Here is a 26,577-nt window from a genome sequence, read left to right on the forward strand (position 1 = left end):
AAGTGTGTTTTCATAAAGAAAAATAATTATGTCTTTTATGTGGTTTCCCTTTTTGTATATTGGATAGCAAATTGATTGGTCCCTCTGCAGGCCTCCATTAGATAGACAAACTGACTTTTAAACACTGAGGCAGAGGCCTCGGGCACGAAATAAATAGCCATGGACCCAGAGACCCCAGATGTGGCCAGGCCCCTGCTAACACAGACACATGTGGACAGAGTGTGACCATCATTAACATTAATATAGCAATGCGGGATGCTCTTCAGTCTGCGAGATCACTTTATTGTACAAAGTTTCCAGTAACAGTAAATTAGTCAGGACAAAAAAAAAAGTCATTTTGGATAGAAGCGCTTCACTAATTGCTTTATTTAAGCACACAAGGAAAAAAGTCTTATCTGGCCAATTAGGTTGGAGGGTTTTATTACCTTTAAGAAGCCATTAGCTGGGATGAAACACTGCAAGCACTTGTGTCAAAACAAATAAATAATGCTCTCTCAATTAGCAGGGAAAGCGGTACATCCGTTAAATTAGACACACTGCTTCACACAGTGGCCCAGCTAGCACCCCAACCCCTCCCCGGCCCCAAAAGACAGAGAGCAGTTTTAGGCTCGTCTTAGGGAAGATCAGGGCCCCAAAGGCCAGCACATGTCCCCTTCCTTCCCGCCACTCTCCAGGAGTCACCGAGGACCATGGAAGAAGGTAGTATCCAGGGCTTGGGCTTCTTCCCCAGGGCACTTCCCAGGTACAGGGAGAGATGTGATTGTCACCTCCACAGCCAGACTGAAGGGCAGGATGAGCCCACAGATAGTGGCTGTCGGCAGGTAGAAGAGTCCTCTTCCAAAGTCAGTTACCCTGGCACTAACCCTCTTGTGTCCTCACACATTTCTGATGTTCCCCCAAGAACAGGCTCAGTGGAAAAGTGCAATGGGGAGGGACACACATGGCTGTGGATCTAGCTACAAGGCAGGCCTGTCCATGCCCCCTAAGGATGGCCATCAGGGTGGCCGGGCCCATATCAGAACCATACTGTCTTCAAGCACAAGGGGACAGTCCCTCTTCCCACAGGTCCTTAGGACAATTTCTAACCAGACCTGTTAGGTTACCCAGAAGGGTTGGGGGAAAACTAACTCCCCCCACCAAAAAAAAAAAAAAAAAAAAAACCCTACTTAGGAAAATAAATATAAATAAATGGTGATCCTTTTTTAAAAGGTCACTTTTCTTCAAGGCTTTCATAATTACTCAGCATGGCCTCCACAGATTGCTTAAAGCAGGTCCCCTAATTTGACCAGTCCATCCAGGAGCAGTTTGTCTAACCTCAGAAATCAGGAAAAGAGGCCTGTAGGTCCCCCCTTTCCTGATTCTAAAGTGATGGGGTAGGTGCTAACTCCCCTTCCAACCCTCCGTACTAATGTCATCAAGGGGTCTGGTAAACCTTTGGACCCCAGTGTCCCACAGCCTGAGCAGGGAGGCTGAGCTCAGGGTAGCTCTGCACGAGCTGGAATTCTGAACTCCCCCGGCAGTGAGTCTGTAAATACACACATTTGTCTACACACACACTCAACAGGACCGTATTCTTAAATAACGTAAGAGAAGCAGAGACAATTTTAAAAGCTATCCAAAATGACACAAAGACCACTAAAAGTATAGCAGCATCAATGAAGATGGCAAGTCAGACACACACCCTCATCTTCTGACTCCAACACTGCCCACACCACTCCAGTCCTGCCAAGCACCCAAGCACCGGTAGATAAACAGAAGTAAACAGAACCTTACTCTAGTGATCTGATATGCATGTGGTACACACGTGGGCACACACACACACACACACACACACAGCAAGCACACACAGAGGGCTTCCCTAGTCGAGGCTCTCACTGTCCTCAGGAATACCTGCTTTCTGAACATTGTTACATGGCAATGGAAGAGTCGATAAATCAAATCATGGGTAGAATATTTTACTTTGAAATGGAGTGATGTTTGGTTAATAATTCGAGATCCACTAATCCTAAATGGGGTGGCCCATCTAAAACGGCCTCCGTGTAATTTACAGCTCACTAAGTGGAGTCGGGTTTGGACAGGTGATTACGTAGCTAGAATGTAAGTGATGGACTGAGGAAGAATGGCTCAATCTAGTTCGTGATACTGTCAAGTTTTCTTGTAACGTGAGGTCAGTTCAAATGACCAACTCTGTGATTCAGGAGGTTTTGCTTAGTAACCCCTCTTGGTTTACAGCAGAAAATGCAGTGCAAAATTCTGAATGAGGAATACGCTATTTACAATTGATTTAAACGCATGAAGCTGGTTTAACTGGCCCGTCTAAATGTGTTAATTAACATCAATGATGGTTTCTTATTTTTCACACTTTGTTACTCTGATCGTTAACAGTGATGGAGAAGCTAAATTAAGTTAATGGGGAACGGATTATAAATTCTTGAAGAGCGTCTTGGTTTGTTTTCAGCTGGGAAGATGAAGAGGCAGTTTGTCTCTACTCATAAATTTTTGGTACCAAACTTCTTAAAAACCAGATGGCTAAAAAAAAAAAATTTCTGAAAAATTATTGAACATGCTGCTCAGACGTGAGTACTAGCAGTAAGCACATGCACACCACACTGGTGCCTCAGCAAGGCCTGCAAACCTGCATTCCCTCACTTTCTAGTAAGTGTTTAGATCACAGCTGGCCACAGGGCCAGTCTCTTCAGCAACAGCCTCAGGTCCTTAAACCCTGGACAGAGATGGAAACCCACAGCCATGCCTGCACTCCAGTCCACCAAGAGAGGGCATCCACAGGAAGGCCCACAGCTCGCTGTTGGGCCAGTGGGCTGTGCTCTGTAGGCAGTACAGTGAAGTGGTGCCAGCCACGCCCTCCTACCCAAGGAACCCATGCAGTAGCACGCTCCAGAACTTGGTGCCACTAGCGAGACTTTACGCCGATGAGGACCACGGTGAGGACTACGATGATGACAACCAGGATCAAGATCACAAGCATCTTCCGGTTCTTCTTTTGGTACTGCTCTGCCTACAAAAGAGGAGGGAAGGCATCATTTCCCCATAGACCTCACACCAGCCTGGGCCCTGCAGGGTGGCCCTCCCTCAGTGTGAACATTCAGATCTGCTGTGAGGACAGAAGCCAAGAAAACCAAGCTCAGCTCGGCCTGCTTCTTCCTACTCTGGCTTCTCAGGAAGGTCCCCACTACCAGGACGAATGGACACTGTCTTTCTTCCCTGGACAGGAAAGGGTGACAAGGAAGCACGGAACCAGTAGCCCCAAGAGGCCCTGTCTCTACTTCCTCTGAATTTGGAAAGAGAATACCTCATCGTCTGAGGAAGAAATGGTGAATGTGCCCATTTCTGTTGGTTTAAGAGACACCTGAGGACCAATCCCATCCTTACCCATGACTGATGGCACACGGACGAGCTCCCAAAGCCCCATCTGCAACCTCCCCCTCTATGCAGTGCCCAAAGTCACTGCCCACTGCACCCCTCTCTCCTACAGAAGCATTGGGGTCACTGCCCCCTGTACTCCTCTCCCCCCATCAATGTGTCCTTCACATGGCTGACGAATGACACAGATCCCCACAGAAGGAGAGCATGCTCAGAGACTGCTGAGACTGTAGTAGCATCCTTAGGGAATCTAACACTCACCCAGAGAAGTTCCTCCTCACCTAGAAACAGCACAGGAGACTACCTTGAGAACTGGCCAATGGGAGCAACTCCCAACAGTGTGGGCTGAGGACAGACCCATTCCTCAGAGCAACCCCAAGAACCAAGGAGCCAATGCAGACCACACACTGGGAAAACTCCAATACTCCAGACCAAAAGAAAAATCACAGCTTCTGTCAGACCCAGTCTCCCATGGAGAAGACGCCCCTCCCCCTGGGTCTGCATCACAGCACAAAGCATATTCTCTAGGAAACTCCAGGGTTGACAGGTAACTTAGCAGCACCTCAAACCCACTATGGAGTGAGAAGCTCAGGGAGCTCCTGCTTGTGAGATAAGGCTGACGCCTCCATTACTCCAAACACCCACTAAGCAAGACCTGTCCCTAGCCTGGGAGGTGCAGCACAGGGCTTCTGGACAGACCCTGGAACCTGGAACCATGATGAGACAGGGTGCTTTCCACTTTCAGAAGAACATGACTTGGGGCAATGCTCACCATATGGCCAGAGGCACCAGTGGGCATCAGGGACAAGTGATCTGTTAGAAGAGCTGGCTGCATTCCCCTTACAGGAGGCCTGTGCCCAACCGCACACATGACCTTGGTGTTCATGAGTCCATTTCTCATAACTGACTGTAGGATTTTTAAAATGATTTTCACCCAATTCTTAAAAAGAAATTTAACAAACACGCAAACCCCACGATAGAGCTCCCTTGACAGCAAGAGCACAGCCCACCCTACTGTCTACAAACTTCCCTGGAGGTGACACAGGAAGGGGTAATTAGATCTCTTTCCTTGTTGAGAGTCTTTCACCAGTAAGTTGTCAGAGGTGAACCCCAACAACCATAAGTTACCAGCAACAAGCAGATGGCTTCTCAGCCCACACCAAGAGAGGCCAATCAACTGACTTCTCTAACAAAACTCGGAAAGATGGAAAGCAGGAAGGAAGACTCCAGGCCCACAGGAGGACCTCTGCTTGTCTGGCCTCTTGATGAGGCCTGCCCGACAACCAAGCTGCAGCATGACATCAGCTCCCATTTCTACCCCTTTGTGTGCTAGGCTGAGGATGTGCGACAGAAGAGATCTTCCTAGGAACCCCAGGGTTTGATAACAGTTCCTAAAGACCCAGCAGAGAGAACTTTGGTACCTTGTGAAGCTGTTTCAAGCCATCTTCAGTCTTGACACAGGACTGTTCAACATTATAGTCAATTCTGTCAAGGACTGTACCCTGAGTAATAAGAGACAGTAGAGATGGTCAGTTACAGCAAGGGAGACTAAACTTCAAGCCCTGAGACATGCATGTGTCACAGACGTCAGGACTCACTCCTGAGCAGTGCCAGGCACTCTGTAGAGAGTGCTGTGTCCGCTGCAGCAAGAACCACATGGATTTCTGGTTTTGATGCAGCTCCTATAGAAATACCACCTTCAGATGTACTAGGCTTAGAGACCTGTTTCAGAGAAATGGGCTCTGGGAAGCAAAGGGCCATGGGTTTCCACTCTTGCTGCTCAGATACTGGAGCCTGGTGGACGGAGACTACCAGCTAGGTTCTCCCCCATAGCCAGGCTGCTCCGATCACCATCTGACATGACAGCTTGGATCCCAAGGACAGATTATTAAACAGTCTCTTGGTTCTGAGGAAGCATGGAAGAAAGACGGCAATTCACAGGGAAACACAGCAGTTAACCAGCCGGCTCTGATAGGGCCTCAGATGCTCTACTCTGTAGTTAGTTTCAGGGGACCAGGACCCAAACAAATCCCTGCTGGCAAGATAATAAAACGCCCTAATCAGATTGTAACAATGAACAACGATTTAATTCTACTTAAAAGCTGGTGGTTCCAACAGCCATTACACAACAATCTGCACTGTCAGAAGGGAATCTTGTACAATGGCAGAATTAGGCCAGGCTTGGTCAGAGTCCACCGAGCCTCCAAAGGATGCATGTACATGAATATCTTTGGGGCAAAGCAGAAAAACATTAGAATTTCTATTCCTTTTTTCTTCTAGATTAAAAAAATGGCATTTTCACAGGGAATGACAAAAGCCCACAGTACCCGAAAACGCAGAGTCCCCCAAACACATGCAGTGTGAGGAACACACATTTGAATGTTTTCCCAACTGGAGTACAGGGTGAAAGGACCACGGGGAAGGAAGGGCAACACACCCCAAAGGGCACACACCTGCTCCACAATCATGGCTCCCAAGTCCCTGAAGATTTCATTGAGGTCGGAAATGGACTGCACGATCTGACGGATCTCCCGCTCCCTCTCCACCACCATCAGTGTATTCTGCTCTACCAGGACCAGCTGCTCATCCGTGAAACCCTGTCCACACAAGAGTCTCCCTGCTAGGAAAGCTGTGGCAAGCCAGTTCAGACAACATTTACGGAAAACAAATTCTGAAAATGTTTTTATAAAGCATTTGGCAACAGGTAAGTTTCTTCCTTGACAGGACAAACAGCACAGTGTACTACAGCAGCTGAAGTAGAAGTGTACAGACAGCACAGTGTGTACTACAGCAGCTGAAGTAGAAGTGGACAGACAGCACAGTGTGTACTACAGCAGCTGAAGTAGAAGTGGACAAAGAAGCCACGTGTGTAGCCACATGGAGCTTGAGGATGGGTCTGTGTGTCTCGGGTTGTGGGAAGCAACCTCTAGGCCTCCCTGTGACAGCTGGGAAGAAAACACAACATGGCTATTCTTGCCTGTGGTAAGAACTACTTGGTAGACACAAGATAGCAGCACTCCCTACCCCCAAACTGCACAGGAGCAAGGAACTTAGGAAAAGAGGGGGCAGATGCGGGTTTCATCACAGACCTGACCATACAGGGCAGCATCATCTCCGTCATCCATCAGTGGCACTGACGTGTCAAAGAAATGCTGGGACCGCTCCTCTCGGTTCTTCATGCCTACCAGACAGGAGCCCACTTTACTTGGATGCATATGACTACTGCTCCACCATTAAAGAGTAAAAGCCAGCAGCAAGGGGAGGCCCCCAAACAGGTCTGAAGAAGCCCACCTCCAGGGGGGCCTTGTGTTAAAGCACTGCAACAGCATGCAAGTGTTTCGGGTACTTGGGCAGCCACTCTTTAAATCCAACTCACTGGATGCCAAGACAGACAGTAAACAACCATCTGAGACTCTCTAAGCAAAACAGAAATAGTTATTCTAACTGATCTTATAACACACTAACACAAAGCCAATATTCTCACCTGGAAGATCTTTAGTAAGCGCTCTGGTCAGATTCTGAGGGGAGGGGTCAAAATCAAAACAGATGTGTAGGTTGTGGAGGGGCAGGGTCTCTGGAGTAAGCGGGGTTTTACCCACTACAATGACAATACAGAAAAACCCAGCAACAGGGTGTTTACACCATACTTTCAAGCTCCAGGGCTATGTAGATGTCCCTGTGAGGAGGAACTGGCTCTTACACGTGTGTCCTCAGAACTCCAAAGCTCACCATCACACCACAACAAGTGTTCCTCCCTAAATATGCTGCGGCATTCCAAGTCTGCAGACAGCCAGGGCCGGCTGGCTGGGCACGAACTGTCTATAGCACCGCACCAGGAGCCAGGCCTTTCCTCCTCAGCAAGGGTCTCCCAGGGAAGCAGCTTCCTCTGCTTGAAAAGCTGTCAATGTACCTAACTAGCTGTTAACAATGACAGGCAAGAGCTGGATAGAGAAACCGCCCCAAAGGAGGACAGAAAACACAATGTTTCTTACTCAAGATTCCCTCAACCAGGGCCGGCAGCACTCACGTTTCAGGTAGCCGGACTGTGCATGCCGGAAGCTGGTGGACAGCTCCTGCAGGGCCTGTGCCAGGGAGGCCACCACGTTCCGCAGCAGCCGCTCCTCCTGCTCGGAGCAGGCCCTTCTCGCCTGGCTGGGCAGGGCCTGCACAGCACGCTGGCACCTATGGAAGAGCTGAGAGAATAGCTCTGGCTTACATCAAGAGGCCTCTCCTCGCCAAAGCAAGGAGGCACCTTGCTCTGCAAACTGATATGAGGGGTTGGGTAAGGTAGGTAGGGGTGTGTGTGTGTGTGTGTGTGTGTGTAGGGCTGGCTAGAGGTTTCGTGTACACGCACTGTAGACTGTTTGTACGATGTCTATGGTGAGCCCAATCTGCTCACTCCACGCCCTGTCACTCACTATGTGCCCGACCATTCCTTCACTTCAGGAGGAGCACAAGGCAGGGACCAGTGTGGTTTCTAGGCCCACTTGAGGGCAGAGTCAGAGACTGGGGGAGAAACCGTCCTGGTGGCTTGGCTTCAGAGCAGGCTGCAGACATGTGGATGTCTACTCTCAGAGTAAGAAGGCGAATTAAACAGAGTCACACCACCTAAAGGTTAGACAGTGTTTCCAATAAAATCCCCAGGATGTCTTCTTACAGAGCTGTGCTTTAGCATAAAATTGCAAGTCCTGGTGTGAGACAGCAATTACACACTCTAACATCAAATGATCAAATGCATTACTATGCTGCATCGAGTTTTACATTCTCAAACACAGTGGGATCTACCAACAACCGAAAAATAGTGCCTAGACCTCCAAGAAAACCACACACATGCTGGCAACTCACAGTCCCTGTGAGGGCTTCCAGCAGGCCATCACCTGCTGCATTTACAACAGGGTCTGTGGCGCTGGAGGTACCCTCACCTGTGTGATCTCTTGGGTGGTTATCTCGATGGCATGCTCTTCCTCGCTGCTGTCATCCAAGGTGGGCCTATTCAGATGCTTGTCATGAAGGCTGGCTAACTCCTTCATCTTCTGCTTTATGCGGCCAACATCATACTGTACCTAAACAAGCGAAGTCACAAGAATCCAGCTCATGCCTAGCAGATAGACTGCATTCAAGATGATGAACTGCACCAGACTCTGAGTTCAGCTGAATTTGGCGACTTACTGACACACAAATAAGTTTTTAAATTCAAGTTGCAAAAAAAAAAAAAAAAGAAAGGAAAGAAAGAAAGAAAGAAAGAAAGAAAGAAAGAAAGAAAGAAAAAAAAAAGCTGGGAGAAGCTCGGTGGTTAAGGGCACTTGTTGTTATGGTAGAAGACTGGGTTCAGTTCCCAGCACCTACATGCTGATTTACAGTTATCTGTGCAACTGCAGTGCCAGGGGCTCCAATGTCCTTCTATTATCTCCACAGGCGCATAACTGGTACAGACATACATGCAGGCAAAACACTATCACCCATAAAATAAAATTAGCCAGATGGGGTGGTGTTGCATGCCTTTAATCCCAGTACTCAGGAGGGAGAAGAAAGCAAATCTCTGAATTCAGGGCCAACGTGGTCTACAGAGTAAGTTCTAGGACAGCCAGGGCTATACAGAGAAACGCTGCCTCAAAAAATCAAGGTTAGCAAATAAATAAATAAATGGATAAATAAATAAATGGATAAATACATCTAAAACAAACTAGCAGACAATATCCTTATTCCATGATTTTTCATTTCTTTCTATAAATCAAGTAGTTGCTGCTAATGTTAAGCCCACACCATCTAGACAGACAGACAGACACACTCTTACTCTATTGTGTGGTATATCAATGAATAAATCCAACATGTGAGCATGTCTGAGGACACAACCATATCTGGAGCCAAACTGACCCATTCGGTAGACACTTGAAGCCATGTCACTACCCAAACTTAACAAGCAAGCAAAACCCTTGGAGCTACCCTTTCACTTACTTCATCTACTCCGTCCACCCACTTGGGGGGTGACCGCTTTGTCACACCAATCGCTGCTTCTGGATCTAGGCTGATGCCTGACACCAGTGCCATGCGGTCATCAGCCAGCTACAAAGATGACGGACATTGAGAGATGGTCAGAGGTCAGCTAGGACATGGATCCCCTACTGTCCCTGAAAGGGTGTGGAAAGGCTGGGGAAATGACAGCTTGCCTCTGCACACTAGGGTCTCAACCCCACTCCTATCTTTCCTTGCACCAGTTCTTAACTTCCTTGGACATTCTTGTGGACACGCCTTTGACTTGATTTGGCTACAGAAATGTAATGAAAATATCAGAAACCCAGCTCCATAAGGAAAGCGCTCTTGAACAAGCTCTAAAGTCAGGGCAGCAGGAGCGAGCGGGAGTGTGCTGGGTGAGACAGCAACGGGTCTGCTGCTGAAATCAGGCAGGCCCGTGACCTCGGTCACAAGAGCACAAGCCCCACGCTAACATGTGTCCAAGAGCTGCTCAAAGGGTTAACTAGACTGTGTGGACACCACAGCCATCCTCCAGTCTCAGCAGCACCGTCGGCACACAGCCATTGCTTTGCTTCAGCTGCATGTCCACTGGCAGTACTTACCTTACTTTGAAATGACAGATAGCTTTTGTTGTTTAAATTTGAAATTCCAGCAAGTGGGAGGGAAATCACAGGCTGGCCTGGTTATTTATTTATTTTGCCTGGGGCAATGAATGGATCTTAAAGGATCTAGAGGTCCTGCAAAGCACAGAATTTTTAAATACTAATTCAAAAGACCCAAATGATAATCAAAGGACAGTGGCCAAGAGGCGCTGTCCACTCTGAGAGCTTTCTGAGCACACTGAGGCACTGGATGAGCAACGTCCACCACCCTCCTTCCTTGCAATCATATGTGTTTGTTTTTCAAGCATTTGTCAAATTCATATTTGCTTACCTAACAATTCCCAAAAATGAAGGGAAAACTAATATATATACACATACACACACAACCTTAAAATCTCTCCAAGGAATAAGCCTATGATCCCTAAGAACCAGCTCACACTCCAACTGTCATCTTCAGCACTGCACACACTTCCGGTAGCCTGGCCTCCACCTGCCCCAGCATCCAACAAGGGCCATGATGACAGAAATGGACCCAAGGCCTGGGGGTTTTGACCACTGTCCACGTCACCACAGCAGGCCCAAGTTCCATCTGTGCCTGAGCTAATGCTGTGCCCTTCAAACATGTGCTGCTGACCGCAGGTCCTGGTGGCGATCCTCAGCCACCTTAAGCCTTCACTAATTTATTATTTTAATCCTCACAAAAACTAGGTGAGCTAAGGACCATTATTTCAATCATAAACACAGAATTGAAACTCAGAAAAGTTAAGCAGCCTGCCTTAAGGCACCATGCTACTGTGACAGACTAAAACCTGGCCAGCTGGTTCCAGAATCCCCACCCGGCCCCACAAGCTCACTCTTAGCAACCCATGCAATACAACTGCAGTTGACTAAGCAAACCAGCCAGCACAAAGGGCTGCTACACTTAAGACAGCAAAGGAGGGCCAGGGCTTGGGCTCTTCTTGTGGCATCTACACAGGGACTGGAGGGGCTCTAGCACTCAAGTACCAGTCTGACCAGGCTAGTCTTGCTAACCACCGTGGAAACAATTCCACTCCACAGCCACCAAGAACATCCTTGATTGGCCTGCTGTGTGTGTGTGTGTGTGTGTGTGTGTGTGTGTGTGTGTGTGTGTGTATGTGTGTGTGTGTGTGTGTTTAGAAGATCCTGACAGCTTCACTCCATAAGGGGTGGACCCTGAGCTCAATTCTAGAACATCACACAAAGCACAACTTGAAATTGCCACAGCATCTACTATTGAGCCATAGAGCTCATGTCCGTTCTGCATTGTTCCCGTGTGTGTCACAACACAGATAGTATCAACAAAACAGGCTGCACTGTTTTCACGGTTTACAAATGCATGTTAAACTGGAAGATGCAGAGAGATGGCATCTTTAAATTCACCTGGACTCTCACTAGCATCATCTGAAATAAGGTCACAAACCACATCTGAACATCCAGCTGAAGCGGACCACACTGCTTGCAGCAGCCCACCACCAGCCTCCACTGCAGACAAGTTCCTGACCTAGGCAAGAAACACATGCGCACCTGTCCTAGAGATCCTGCTGCTCCGAATCACAGCCTTCCACGCTTACAACACCCTGTCGCATGTGTACACTAGCACCATGAGATCAAGGAACAGTAGAACACGTTCAAAAGCAGAACAAGCGCAGCTCTCACCAGAAGCCGGCTGCATGAGCACTCAACACTCAAGAGTCCAGAAGGGACGCTACAAACCACAGCCTAGCAACTCTTGCAATGGACCTGTGTATCTTGAAGGTCGAGCACAAGGACAGACAACATGGTCTAAGAAATCGCCAGGCTCGAGGAGGCGTAAACAAGCAAGTGGACAGAAGAATCTTGAAGTCACAACCAAATTATCTTATTCTGAGATTAAAAAATAATGCTTTCTTCTCATTATGAAATTACTGAAAACACTTTCTGAACAGCCAGAACAGAGAACACAAAACTTGGGAATCTCATGCACTGTCTTGACAGTCTTGCTAACTCACTGATATTACTCAGTCTACACAAGCTAGGAAAGAAAGAGGAGCAGCCGCTCCAGCCCACCACCACGGCACTGAGCATGCTTGCAGACTTGACTTCTGCAACCGAAGAACAATCCTTCCCTAGGGCTTGCTCCTACCTTCAGTGGATGTTGAAACCCTTCCTGCTAAAGACCACAAGGGCTAGCTAGTAGGCCTAGGTAGTTTGGGATCCTGACATTTATACCTTCTAATTTTTTTTTATTTTTTTATTTTTTTTTGGTTTTTTCGAGACAGGGTTTCTCTGTAGCTTTGGAGCCTGTCTTGGAACTCCCTTTGTAGACCAGGCTGTCCTCGAACTCACAGAGATCCACCTGCCTCTGCCTCCCGAGTGCTGGATACCTTCTAATTCTTAATAGCTCCTATTTTCTGGAAGATTATCTATCCAAGGCAGAAAATGCAAAGACCAGGCACAGAAGACAGAGGAGGGAATGGATACTGTACTGGACAACACTGTGGATAGAGAATGGCCTCCTTCTTGGCCAAAACTCTACTGCTTATTCCCTGAGCAGAAAGGAAGCAGTGTCTCCAGGGTCCTTAGTCTAAGGAAGAGAGTGGTTAACATGTGTGTTTGCAGGGCTACCTGTAGAGAAGGCAGGGGCTCTCAGATTCATGGCTTCATGCCAGGACACCCAAGTGGCAGATGTTTACCACTCCCAGAAGACACGACCTTAAGGCCTGCTCTCCCTCAGTAAAGGGAGCCTCTGGACACCTTCCCCAGCTCCATCCCCAGCTCCATCCCCAGCTCCCGCTCAGCACCTGGCACTTCACAGTAATGAACACACAATTATAATTAGCTGAATGAGTCAACAGTAAATGGGTGGAATGAATGGATGAGGTAAATAAAGTATGTTGTGCATAATTCTGGAAGCTACACTTCATGAAAAACATAATGGCGCTGGGGAAGGGAGGGAAGTGAAGCGTGCAGAGCCAAGAGTACAAGTACAAGGCCGCTCAGCACACCGCACTTCCGCCAGGGTCCTGTGCACAGATGCTAAGCACAAGAAATACAAACAGGGATCAGATGGAGTGACACACATCTGTGACCCCAGTACCTGGAGACCAGCCTAGGCTACATGCTGGTCAAAACCCCCAAAGAAACACACGAGGGTCTGCAAGCTCCTCACACACATGGCTTATCTCTAGAAGCTGCCCTATAGGAGGGGCTAGAGCAAGCGTCTCGTGTTAGAACCTCTTACCAACCCTCCCACAACCTTACTCCTTTCCTCAGGTGCAACCCGTTCAGCAAGGAGGCACATCCTGCTAATGGAGTCCCATCTACCTTTTCCTAACATGCAAATATGGAAAAAAAGAAAAAGAAAGAAACAGGAGTCTATCACCATTGCTAGCTGACCAAAGGTCAGGACGCTTATGCTCCTAGTTCCCACAGGCAGATCCTCCTGAAGTCATGAGGACTAGAGAGCCCCCGAGGCAGGGTGCTTAAGTGGTGTAGTGTGCTGGCATCATCGACCATGAGTTTAGGCTCTCCCAATATAAGGCTAGAGCAGAACCCAGATGCTGGCACCTGCAGGTTACAAAAGGAAGTGATCCTGACCCCTGAACTGCCTTTCTGTAGGACCTTCATATGCAAACAAGTCAACCTGCCTTCAGAAAAGCCGGCACAGCCCCTTCATCACTGAGACAGAAAGGGCCATCAATGTGGTCAGTAGGAGTGTCCATCCCGTCTCCTGGCCCTGTTAGCAGGGCTACTGAAACCAAATGATATGGACGCATACTCTCCTGGCTTTCCCGGCGAGACACTAACAAGAAACCAAGAGGTCAAGCAGGTGCTGTCAGGAAGGGCAGAAGTGGTCCCTGCAGCAGCAGCCGAGACACACAGCACTCCTTACTTCATCAGGAGCAAGAGAGACCAGCCAGACGGCAGCAGCACTCATGGCTCCCCCCACCTACTTGAAGCTTCTGTCAGATGGCCTGTCCCCCTTTGCTCCACCTCAACCACTATATCCCCTGTATCTCAGAAATCAGGAACCCAGGTCATCACCTATAAGCAGGAAGCTTGTTTCCCAGTCAAACAACTCTCCCCTGTGGCTGCTTCCAAACTGAGAACTTTCCCAAACAGTAGACATGGTTCCTAAGCATCCTTCTCAGTCACCACTTCACAGGGTGTGAACACAGGCGAAGTATGAAATCAATACATTCTATACAGTAATTCAAATCAACTCTACATGTATGCCATGGCTAGTGTCATGTATGTGACCAAAAACTGCAGGAAAACAGTATTTTATAAACTAAAACCACCCAACATACAAAAATACACAAAGCACAGTACCTCATCCAGCTCCTGTAGTTGTGATGTTGCCGTCGGGCCGTCCGGGCAGGAAAAGCAGAAAGGCATGGGCAGACAGACACACAAGGCCATCAGGTGAGGAGACAGTATCAACCTAACCAAGTGACTACACAACCCAACACTTCAAAGGCTGCCCTGGAGTCTTCCCGCTTAGGAACAGCTACCTGTGTTTTTAGTTACTGCAGTTCTTTTGGTAAAGGAGGTAGTAATCTATAAATAGTTGTGAAAATTAAAACACATTGTAAACAAGCAAAACATACTTGCTTTGTTTTACTAAAATACAGAGGTAATCTTTTTTTCATAAAGATCAATTATCACTTGCAATATCACCTCTAAATTTCCTCAGAAAGATAAAATGCTAAAGTATAACATTACCGTGTCATATAAATGCATAGTTTAACATGACAATCAGCTCAGCAAATGCAATGGAATTAAAATATAAACAACCCACAAAACTGTTTGCCAGTGGCTGCATTCAAATCATAGTGCAGCCAATCTACCCACGGACTATACAAATCAAACCCCATGGCCACGGCTTTATCCCCAGTGATGGAGACACAAATAGAGAAAGAAACACTCCTGCATGTGCTGTGATTGGGCACAGCTATGTGGATGGCTACAGGGTACTGTAAGCTAAGGAGACAAAGCAGACAGGAAAAAGACCCAGCTTCACCAGTGTGGGAAGGAGGCAATGGACACTCAAGAGTTAAATTTCAGTTGAAAATTAAAGCTTCTTGTTTAGACCAATGTGAAAGGCTATCTTCTAAGAGACAGTTACTAATGACAGGTAATCTAAACAACAAGGTCCTTTTTCCCTACAGTATCGATCATGGAAATAATTAGTGGTGAATTTCAATAATCAACTGTGTTGATTTTTTTATGCTTAGTAGTAAATTAAAATAATAAATAACATAATTTTCTTATTTAAAAATTAGTAGTACAAATGAAGCTTGATTATTGATACCAAAATACTATCACATAATGCTAGCAAAAAAACCCCAAAAAAAACAAAAACAAAAAAGATAAAAATAACAACAACAAAATCCACACATGAAGTAATCACATAATCCCTCTGCACAGAAATCCGTGAGAACATCTTGGAGCTGAGAGCCTCTGCACTCTTGCACTTTGCTGGTACACACAGGCTGCTATGGTAGAGGCTCAAGGAGAACAAGCCATGGAACTACCTCGTCTCAGTTTGCTTTAAAAAGAAAAAATAATGTATTTTTTAAAAAAGCAAAGCAGATCCATAAACACAGCACAGACATCTTTTATCAATATCCCAGATGCATGACATCTTCTGCTGTGGGGCTTGAGCCTAGACCCCTTTGAGTCCTCCTGGGCCTTCCTAGAGGGAAGCGGCACCATGAGCCACAGTCTAAGCCACCTCGCACCTGAGCCAGTGCCGCTGGTTATTAGCTGGCCACACACATCCTCTTCTATTCACTCTTACAATTACTAGGCGCTAGGAGGTGAAATTACAATCATGAGATTCTAGGATTAAAAGCAACACTTACAAACACTCAGAACTATGCATTAAAATATCCCAGCCAGAAGACGAGGATGGAGGCAGCTCAGGTGCACCAACCCTTCCCACCCCACCATCCAGCCTCGCTGTTGCTATTAATCGTTCCTGGAATGTTTGCACATCAGGACTGAACTCAGAATACCACCTTTTCAAAGACCACCCTCATTCTACTTCTTAAAAACAGACGGTTTCCAAAACTCCTGCCCCAAATTTGGTCATTTAGACCTGAGTTAAAACACAAGAATCACAATCAGGAAAGACCATAATACAGTCCATCACTACCTTCTAAAACCTTTGTATCGTCTAAACCACGGCTTGTGACCTGCCCATGGCAAGCAATCAAGCAAACATTGAAAAATTGCAAGTAGCATTTGGAATTTATAGTCTAAAGAACTTCCTACAGAGAACTGAGAAGAGGAAGCCCATCCGGGTTTGTTCAGGGGTCTGGACAAGCTGAGCCGAGTGAGCTGGAAGCACAGGTCTGTGCTATACTCATGTTTACTTTCTTCCTGCTGCTGCAAAAATAAAAGTATGCTTCACTTTCATCCAACAAAGCACCCTCGTTCTCAAGTCAGTCTCCCAGCTCAAATGGAACCTTTACATGCAGAAAAGCAAATATATCTAAAGAGAAATATACAATGATTTTATACTTGGAGCCTACAGACAAAGACATGATTTTCCAGCAGACTGAGGCCCTACGATGAGCAAGCTAAAACTGACTGTGGATGGCTGCAAAAAGAAGTAAAAAAAAAACCAGGCTAGCAAGAGAAAAAAAAAAACCAAAAACATGTAATTAAACAAGTAAGTCCTTCCACATCCACTGGGGAAGCAGCCGGGGCCACTGTGGCCCACAATCCCACATTCGCGAGATGAGTGACGGGGTCAGTTCCTAACTCCTCTACCCATCATCACTCTGCTCATCTGAACCATGAGCACCAACTTCATCCAGGACAACACAGGTCACACATGGAAAAGGCTCAGCCTTGCCAGGCACACAGTAAGCACACATAAATCTTCACTAATATCACAGTCAAGACTGAGTAAGGACCTCAGGTTCCTAAAACCACAGTTAATCCTTAGGTTCTTCCCCACACACACACACACAAAGTACACATTTTATTAAAAATAATGGGCTAGTTTCAAACTAATTTAGGAGCAATTAACGTTGGCGTCCATGTATAGATTGTGCACGCTTTTACAGCAGAGTATAGATCAGTGGTCAACACTAGCCAAGCAATCCCACCCTGGTTCAGATTCATCTCAAGAGGCAAGAACAAGAGCAACACGGCACCTTAGCCAACTCAGCTTCCCCCTTTTCAGTCATTCCCAGATTTTATTTTTTAATTATTATTTAACTTTATAAATCCTCACAGGTTCCTGAAGCCAGCTGCTCGCAATTGCCTATACGAGGCACTGACTTCAACCCTGGGCTTGGCAGACAAGATGTCAAAAAGTTACTTCTGTACAGTATTGGGCTACTCTAAAGTATTTTTCCTCCGTAGCCTTGAGCTGACAGCCAACACTGTTGTTGACTATAGATTTCTCCTTTTCAATTTAAAGGTAAGGTTGTGTGCTTTGGTCAGGAGAAACAAATATTAAAACAGAACGGCAGAAACACTGTTGAATTGATGGGGCCACCGGAGATCACCTCACTCAAAATCCTCAATTTAGCAAGGAGACTAAAGATGTCCAAAAAGATTACATCCACAGCAGAGCAGGGCTCAGACTGAATTCCCAGACTTCCATCCATCACTCTGCCTTTATCACACTCTGCTGAGGGACATTGTGATGGATGCTCCAGACCTAAGGCAGGACACAGCTCCTGAAAAGTACCAACAAGTGCCTTTGGCTTGGACACAAAAATCAAACCCCATTCTGTTTTTAACAAAATTAACCTTACTAATATGAACACAAAAATATAAATGAGTAGAATTTCTTATAGTTGTTGTGCTGAGTTTTAAAAAGAATACAGAAAAATCAGTCCTCATTCACAGCGAAGGAACTTAAACTATGCGTCTGACCCGGGACAGCTGAGTCTAAAAAAAAAAAAAAACCCTCCAGGGAATACGGCAATGGTGGGGTCCACCTACAGGAAGAATCAGTGTCATAAGCCACAAACACCAGGGGACAGACCCTAGAGTGGGAGACAAATTGCTGGCATTGATAAAGGAAAAGACAATTCAGAAGTAAAAGATGACAGCTGCCAGAATGCCGATCCATCACAGAAGCGTCTAGCAAGAAAACATGAGGGTTCCATAAAAAGGGACATTGCACCAAAGGCCTTTACGTCCAGTCTGGTCCTCGGGGGGATTTTGTTGGGTTATTTTGCTGCTTGCAAGTTCTCCTTAAACCCCTCCTTATTCATCACACATTTCCCCGTACCTAGCCGTAAATCTCTGTGCATACACAGCCTCCTGCTGCAACCATTACCAACAAATCTGTCATTTTCTCTTCAAACCACTATTTAAAAGTATGGGCTTACTGTTTTTAAATGTTAAGGCTTCCACCGTGGTTTGTTTTGAGGTGTATAAGATATGTATATCCACATACTACTTTGTAATCCATTTCTGTAGTTTTGTCCTCAATAGAGATGTGAAAGCTCAATATTAAATTTTTATATAAATAAAATCTTTCATTTTAGATATTTATTTTTAATTACATATGAGACAACAAACACTAAAATCAGTGTCTACAGTTTTCCCTTCTAATTAGAAATTTAAAATTCCAGGTAATGATTTTTTAAAATCAAATTCTCAGGTTTAGCTACTTCCCTTTTAATTATATAAGTTTAAATATGCATTTACAAATTGTCTCTTTTGTCTCATTTGATTAAGACAAATACATACTTTTAAAGTTTTTATTTATAATTTCTCCAAGCTAGAAACTATATTGAGAAAAATGCAAAGCAGTAAAATGTCCTGGCATGTATCAGCATCACTAGATTCAACAATTAAAAATGTTTAAAATGTCCTGGCATGTATCAGCATCACTAGATTCAACAATTAAAAATGTTTTGCTTTTCTGCTTCCTCTATTTTTGAGAGCAGAATATATAAAATAAGGTCCATTTCAATATTAAATATTTTCATAGCTATCTAATAAAATTAGCAAATTTAATTATAATTATTTGGATAATCTAATATCATCTAATATATTGTCCATATTCAATGCTGACTGATAAAGTTTTGATTTACCAGATAGTTTTGAAATTGAAAGTCAAAATGTGGTTTTTAAATTTTTCTGAGCCAAAAGCACCGTGTGAACGATGCAAGAGTTTCGAAAAATTGTCTTAAACATATCTTTTTCTTCAATAATGCTTTCTTGATTTCCAGAAGTTATAAAAAATTACAATTTCTACTGTTAATATCTTGACATTCTTGATTATTTTATGTGCAGCAATAATCTGTGAAAAAAAACTTATAAACAAACTGAAAATATAACATTTCATTCTAAACACAGATATTTACAGCATGCATTTGCTTTCTTAATGAACACAATTAAAATATAGAGCTGTGAATATGTGTTTTTGCCTTTTAAATTCTAACTTAGGCAAACTATTTTTGTTGGACTGCAAAAATCTGTTTTGTTTTGTTTTTTTTTTTTTAGTAGTCCGAACTGATCGTGCAGGTATTTCCACGGACTTGACTCCTCGTAGCCATCTCAGGAAAATGCCGGAAGCACCGGCTAATAAAAGCATTCAGTATTTTCAATAGCATGATATATGAAAATATTGTTAACATTCTTAACTTCAACATGAATTTTAGTTGCATTCATAAATCATTTTCAAAATGCTGTCCGAATTTGCTAAATGGATCTGTATAATTCTTGACATCATCTGCTTTTCCAAACCATATACTACAGCTAAGCATTTTAAATTATTTTACTCCCCACATATTTAGGTAGGCAAACAGATACATATTCAAATAGTCTTGCTTAGAAACATATTTAAAAAGCAGCTGGACTCAGCACCGTAGTTTAGAAGAGCTGCCTGTCGGAGACATCGTGTTTTTAAACTCTCTGATTTAATGTGTTTTTTTTTTTTTATCACGCTACCCAAAGGTTCAGGATGCTTTGAACATACAGAATCAAATTTAAAAAATCAAACAATATCTTCTTCATCATAGGATGCTTTGAACATACAGAATTAAATTTAAAAAACCAAACAATATCTTCTTCATCAATTAAAATTGAGACCCTAGAAGCGTTAGTATGGGTTTAGCTCTGGGTTGTTTTTTTTCTCCCCCTTCCCCATGAGGTAGCATAAAATTAAGTCATAAAGAACAGACGACTCTCATTTAACATAACTGAGAAGACCCACCAGTGCTATTCATCCTGTCTCCACTCACTAGTTCTCGGTTTAATTTGTGAAGATTCTTTTTCAAAAGCCGTGTTAGAATGAACATGCTAAGATTTTTTTCCTACTTATTTTTATATAATATTATTTCTTTCAGCCTTTAAATGTAGAAACCCTTCAAATATAAATGCAAAGAGAAGCCCCCATACACTCGGAGCTAGTTGTCTATGCCTTGTGACCAAAGTTTACATCTGAAACCTTAATCGTTAAAACTGCTCACACGGCTTCAAATCCCTTTTCTGTGAATAATATGGCCAAACATAATTTCCACGGTGACTTAAAAAAAAGGGACAACTGTCTTGGCAACACAATGACAATCATGACACAGAGCTTAATTTTTCATTAGCACTTCAATAAATGATAAAAGAAAAGATGAAAAGGCAATGCAGCATCTAAAAGGTAGGAAAGGTGCAAAGGTGCAGGGTTTCCCAAACTGTATTTCAAATACAACCTCCTAAGGTCTTGGGGAGACTGTTCATGCCCCTATGTTCTAAGGCTGCTTCCATTCAAACCTTCCCTTTTCAATTAAAGGTATTACAAAGCCAACAATATTCGTCTGGTTGGACCATTCAGACCTGCCCCTATCTGAGAGGGCAGTAGACTGAGGCTCAGGAAGTCAAAGCTTCCATCAAAAACAAACCAAATACAGCAATCTTTCTGGAACATTGCTTTGAAAAAGAACAACAAAAAAACCCCACTACTGCTAGACCAAGTGAAGTTCCGGTCAATAAAATCAAAAGCCATGTGCTATTTTGGGGGGTTAATTTTCACATCCACATCATGTTTTTTTTTTAAAAAAAAAAAAAAAAAGTTCGAATGGAGGGGAAAGCTTAATTTCCTGTGTGGGAAATGGAAAACGAAGCGCATAGCACCCTGCAGTCTCACCAACAAGAGCCTCAGGAAAAACAGCAAAGCAATTACTCGTGGGTGCACAGGTTACACCGAGGACTGGGGCCATTTGAAGAAAAATGGTGGGAAAAGAAAATGAACACACACAAACACACACACACACACCCCCTCCCAACCCCCCCCACACCCCACACACAACTCCTTCCTGGGTGGGGGTGGGGGAGAGTTCTCTCTGCAAGGATTTGAGTCAGCTAACCAACCACCTGACCCAAAGAACCAAAGTGAAGCCATTGCAAGAGGGCGGGGAAGGGGAGCACTCCAAACAAAACAAAACAAAAAGAAGGTTGGAGAAAGGCCTAGATTCCAAGTCCTCGTGGCTAAAACATATGTAAATTGAAGCTGCCTGTCGTGCTGTGACAACGAGGTAGCTGGGAGAGGAAAACTAGGAGGACCACGGAAGTGAGACGGTAAAGTAAGGCAGAGAGGGCTTGACACTGCAGTGCCCATTGGGGGTTGTAGGTGCCCCATGACCCCTGGCCAAGGAACCCTTCCACTTAAGTATCCTAATCGCCGTTGTCTTGTTCTTTTTCTTTCTTTCTTTTTTTTTTTTTTCCTTTTTAAACAGAGAGACAGACAGAGACAGACAGACAGGCAGAGCCGCAGTGCACACACTGTGTGTCTGGAGAGGCCGCCAGGAGACTCACCGCAGCAATGCTACGTGAATGCAGAGGGCTGGAGGTGGTGTGACTACTCACTTGCTCGGCTAACAGCTGCCGGTTTTGGATGGAATTATTCCGCAACAACAAGAAAGCGTCGGTTAAACGCCTGGTGGCCATGTCTCACCCTTTGTGAACCCCCTTCCAGGGTCCCCCACCCCCTTATAATCTTGATTTTTTTTTTCACTTTCTTTCTTAGTCTGGTCTAGCTGGTCCACCCTTGCACAGAAACCTCTCTTTACAAGGCCTTAGGCTAAAAAAAAATAAAATAAAATAACAAAAACAAAAAAAAAAACGGCGCAATTTTGCGCTCCGCCAAAGCGCAAAGACCCCTCCCCAAATAATCACCTAGGCTTTCCAATTGTCTGGCTCCCCCTACCAAAGGCTTGGCTCAGATCTCTAAGCACTAGAATCCCCCCAATCCTAGCGTCGAAATCTAACGTCCTGCAGACCCCTCCCCAATCCAGGCGTGGATCTACAAGCGTCTAAACCACCAATCAGGAGAGGGAATGGGAAAGACCCCTACCCACTCATTTCCTAGGACCGCCCCCAAAAGGTTTTGGCCTCCTAACCCTAACTTAGCGTTTGGGTGTTTGGCATGTGGCTCTAACACGGAGATTTGGGTAACTCTCCTCACAAAAGGCCTGCTCCAAACACGAAAAGGGCCTGAGCCCAGAACAAGGGAGTGTCTGCAGCTCCCTTCCTCTTCGACTGCGCCTTCTAGGGCTCAGAGTGACCTGACCCCTTTCTTTCTCGGGTGGCCTGGTCCTCCACTGCCAGCAGGCTGCAGGCCTCCACTAGGACCTCACGGCCTGCCCCCCCGGCCTCTCACTCCTTCGCCGGCACCCTCCATCCCGGGATAAGGCTGCAGCCCTGCCCCCAACGCCGTTTCCGTGCAGTGGTCCCGGCTCTGACGGTCCCCCAGCCTCTTCCTGTCCGTCTCTCGCGGGTGCCCCCCTGCGCTATTCATGGGCTTTGTTTGCAACGTTCCGGAGAGGGAACTCCCTTGTTGCCCTGCCCCAGGGGTGGGAGCGCTCCGCCCTCTCCGGGGTAGTTCCCGGGGTGCCCTGTTTCCCTTTTCTTAAGTGTGTGCAGGCTTTGGGCTGGGCGTCCTGGCCCAAAAAAACTGGCTTCAAAAACTTGGCTCTGGAACTGAAAACCACCACTGGGGTCCAGGCAGTTGTGAACTTATACTAGAACTGCCAAAGTGAGAGAACGTGGCTCTCGTGGAGCCTAGTCCTGAGCGGGGGCGGAGGAAAAAAGTGGGAGACGACTGCCTCTGCAGGCCGGGCACGCTCCACTGCAGGCGGCTGGCGCTGCTGAGATGGTTTTGCCCTTTTTTTTTTTTTTTTTAAGCTGAAAAAAAAAAATAAAAATCTGAAAAACAACCAGGCGATAAAAAGGAACTGGAGGAAAAAAAATAGCTTGAGCTCCAGGCTTCGCGGGCCTTGCTGCGGGCAGTCAGGGGGTCGTTAGATCCCCACTACAGTGTTGTGCTTGTCAAGTGGGAAAATTCCCTGCTAACTTAGAGACCCCCTCAGTCCCACTCCCCGCAAAAGAACTTGGTGTTGTGGCTATGTTTGCCTTCCACCGAGCTGGGTCTTCGGGTGGCTTCCCAGTCTCTAGAGCCATGCATCCGATTCACTGCTACTGTGGCTTGGCTTGGGGGTCACTCGCCGAGCCCACCTCACCCCCACCCCCAATCCCACCCCCGGGCTGCAATTGCCAGCTTCTCTAGAGCACAGACCGGGGCCACGGCAAGCCCAAGTGACAGAGGCATCTAAGCAGCGCGGATGCTTGGAGTGCATCGCCCACAGTCTTGACCACAGCTTTGGGGGTTACACTGGGGACACTTTGGCCACACTCGGGGTCGCCTACGTCTCTTCGAGGCTGACCAAGCCGGCACTCCAGGAAGGCCTAGCGTCGGAGCCCTGTGGGGTCAGGCGCGGGTATCCCGGGTGCCTTTCCTCTTAAAGGGGGCGTGTTTGTACATTCGTGTGCAACTAAGCAGTCCTATGAAAAGTATCTTCGAGGTACATAGCACAATGAAAGCATGGAAGAAGAATCGAGGCGCCGGCGAGCAGCGGTGTGAGCTGATGGCAAGAATAGTGAGAACTGGCTTCCGAGCTCGGTGTGGACCCCGGCGCCCACTCCCGTAGCAACGGACTATCAGCAGCGGGCTGTTCCGGGGATGACAAGCAACTCAGACCCCACTGGAGACTGTAGAGCCCTGCACTCGGCGGCCCCAAAGCCAAGGCCCCAGGTTCATCTCGAGGAGCGAAAAAGCGAGGAAACCCGTGTAGACCCCGGGAGATAGCTGTGCAATGAATGAGGGAAGGAAGAGTTCCCTGGCCAACCGACTGCAGACCCTGCCTGTGAGAGCCGCCCCCCAGTCACGTGGCAGAGCCCCTTCCTCCTCCTCTTTCTCCTCCTCCTTTCAGTGCACAGAGCTTTAGTAAACAACCACCAAGCAGGGCTCAGGCAGGAACAGAGCCGTGGTCCTTTTCTCTCCTCCGTTCTCTAGAGCACACATCCCTCTCTTGCAAAGCAGGGACTTGTTTACTTCTGGCCAGAACCTGATCTGCCTCCTACACTGGATGGCTGTGTTTTAGTCATCTTTGTATCCACTGCAGGCTTATCTGGCTTGTAACAAGTTCTAAATAAAAAGGTTTTTAAACACAGTGCACTAATATTGGAGACCTGAAATTAAGTTCCCCAAATAGTCTGACCGCCATCCAGTGTCTCTAAAGCCTTTAGAGTCCCCTTTTAGTATACGTATACATATGTTCGATTTTAATAATTTTTGCAGTCTATGTCTTCTCCACCTCTCAGGGGTTATTGTGAAGATCAAAAACAAGCACTTTGTAAACTGTCAGATCCCAGGCAAATAATACATAAAATGGTAATTTATTCATTTTCTGCATTCGGGAAGCTTAATGAAATTCCTGGTGTTGTGTTACGACCCTTCCTGGTGAATCTTAAATATTTATTGTTGGACATTTAGGAGACCAATGAAGCTGCATCTCTTTGAGAAAAATGAACAGTATTCGCATCTATGAATAATAGAACAAGGAGTCTTTTAGTCTCCAAACAGGCACCTCAAGCAACTCCAGAGCCCAGGAGCAGGGAGAGGGAAGAATTCAGAAGCTGAGCAGAGGGGCCAGAAGGCAGCCTGGAGCAGCTAAGCCCCAGCCTTATGGAGGAGCAGTGTTCTGAGCCAGTACTGCTGTTAAGAGCTGGGAATAAGGCCTGTCTGCCTGCCTGTCTGTGCTCATATCCATGTAGGCCCTGACCCACATTACAGGGGAGCAGGACCCAGTGGGGAGGGAAGAGGGAATTAAATCATTGTATTCCAATATTTTTGCTGCTTTATTTTTCTGTCAAGTAGCTTCAGATTTTTTAAAAGCATCCCCTCATGACCAAGTATGTGTTAGCCTGAAACTGAAACCTACGTGGATGGTTTTATATTGTAAAAGCTTTCACTATGACTCACTCTTGGCCTGGGGTAGGACTCTGCAATCCCACCCAAGCTTGCAGAGCCTCCCTGTCCTGTTTCTTGGGTTCAGACCCACTCTCTAATGTTTTGCCAGTGGGTCCACGAAGTCCCTTTGGGAAACAAGTGTTCCATTGTCTCCTCATCATCCCAATCAGTGCAGAAGGGGGCCATAAACATGAGCTTGCTTTGTGAAGGCAGGCCGGCAGCAAGAGCAGGCTCTCAAGTGCAGGCTAGTGGCTCCACAAGATGGGTTCGAAGCACTGGGAGACACACAGCCTTTAGGGAAGGAATTTAAAGGAGATGTGGCTGGGAAACCCTTTCATCCTCAACACAGTGAGCCCGTTGGGAAGCTGCTCCTGCCGCAGTCCGGCCATCTGAAAGCACTGGTTGGGTTCTGCGCTCCCAAAGAGGAAGGTATAGTTGTGGGAACTGAACATCATCCAAGCACATGTTGGAGATTCGTGTTTAATGGTTTGGGAATCCAGATGTGGCTATAATGTTCCCTCATAGGAAGGGAGTTGAGCTCATCCAGACCAACACCTTCTGAAAAGGAAGGTGGCTGTTCTCTCACCCAGATGAGCAGCAAACATCCCTTCATCCAAGCAACAGTCACTTGCACAGATCTGATCGGATGGGCAGACACTGGAAACAGCAGCTCTGTATTCTGTCCCTCTAAATTGCTGCTCACAACCTCAAGGGTTTTTGACCCCAGGAAGCTTCCCAGCTCTGCCTTCAGCTCTGATGCTCATTCCAAAGCAGAGAATAGCAAGAGACATCGGTTTTATTTCATGCAGACTTCATTAGCTTTCTGTCCTAGACAATTCAGCTGTAGAACTGTTTCTCAAATCCTAATGGTGGCAGAGGCCAGCAGTTAGTCAAAGGGGGCAAGCAGACCCAAACTCTTGCCCTTGAGGAATTTACCTCCCCACTTCAGGTGCCCAGAGTCTAGCTTTCATCATGTGTACTTTTCCAGCAGCCCTGTTACAGCCACATGTCTCTTTTCCTTCACCCGTCCCTCTGCAGTGCAGCCACTGTGACCTTTCCAGAGCGCAAATCTGATCATGTCAGTGCCTGATGGAGGCCCCAAGACAGCTCCCTCTGGCCACAGCAGCTGTCTTCAGCTGCCTCCATAAAGCAGGTGTTTCTCTCGGCTGGGCTATCGCTAATACTAAGCAATGACAGTCCCCTCTCGGTTGGCAGAAAAAAATTCAGCTAATGGATGGACTGGTCTCCATCTTAAGTATTTTCTCTCCTCATTTTCTCTCCAAGCATCAGTCTCTGCTCTCATGGCTGTATTAGAATATAGTGTGGGAGTTCATCTGATTTATC

General features: G+C 46.2%; 1 protein-coding gene across 4 annotated transcripts; it reads right to left on the reverse strand.

Moving 5' to 3' along the window:
• Positions 1 to 261: 261 nt before the first annotated feature.
• On the reverse strand, positions 262 to 22,666 carry Stx16 (syntaxin 16). 4 transcript variants are annotated; one of them, XM_005362793.2, is made up of 9 exons: positions 21,741 to 22,666; positions 14,289 to 14,300; positions 9,337 to 9,444; positions 8,304 to 8,444; positions 7,409 to 7,574; positions 6,471 to 6,562; positions 5,835 to 5,978; positions 4,803 to 4,883; positions 262 to 3,016 (listed from the first exon to the last, which is right to left on the reverse strand). In XM_005362793.2, exons 1-9 carry the CDS (start codon positions 21,870 to 21,872, stop codon positions 2,912 to 2,914), a joined length of 981 nt encoding a protein of 326 aa, XP_005362850.1. In that variant the 5' UTR covers positions 21,873 to 22,666; the 3' UTR covers positions 262 to 2,911. The 4 variants fall into 4 exon arrangements, with proteins under 4 accessions (XP_005362850.1, XP_005362852.1, XP_005362853.1 ...); XM_005362795.2 differs by having other exon boundaries at positions 21,792 to 22,665; XM_005362796.2 differs by lacking the exon at positions 14,289 to 14,300 and having other exon boundaries at positions 21,792 to 22,665.
• Positions 22,667 to 26,577: the final 3,911 nt, after the last annotated feature.

Source organism: Microtus ochrogaster, linkage group LG8 (assembly GCF_000317375.1).
Source record: "Microtus ochrogaster isolate Prairie Vole_2 linkage group LG8, MicOch1.0, whole genome shotgun sequence".
Taxonomy (NCBI): Eukaryota; Metazoa; Chordata; class Mammalia; order Rodentia; family Cricetidae; genus Microtus; species Microtus ochrogaster.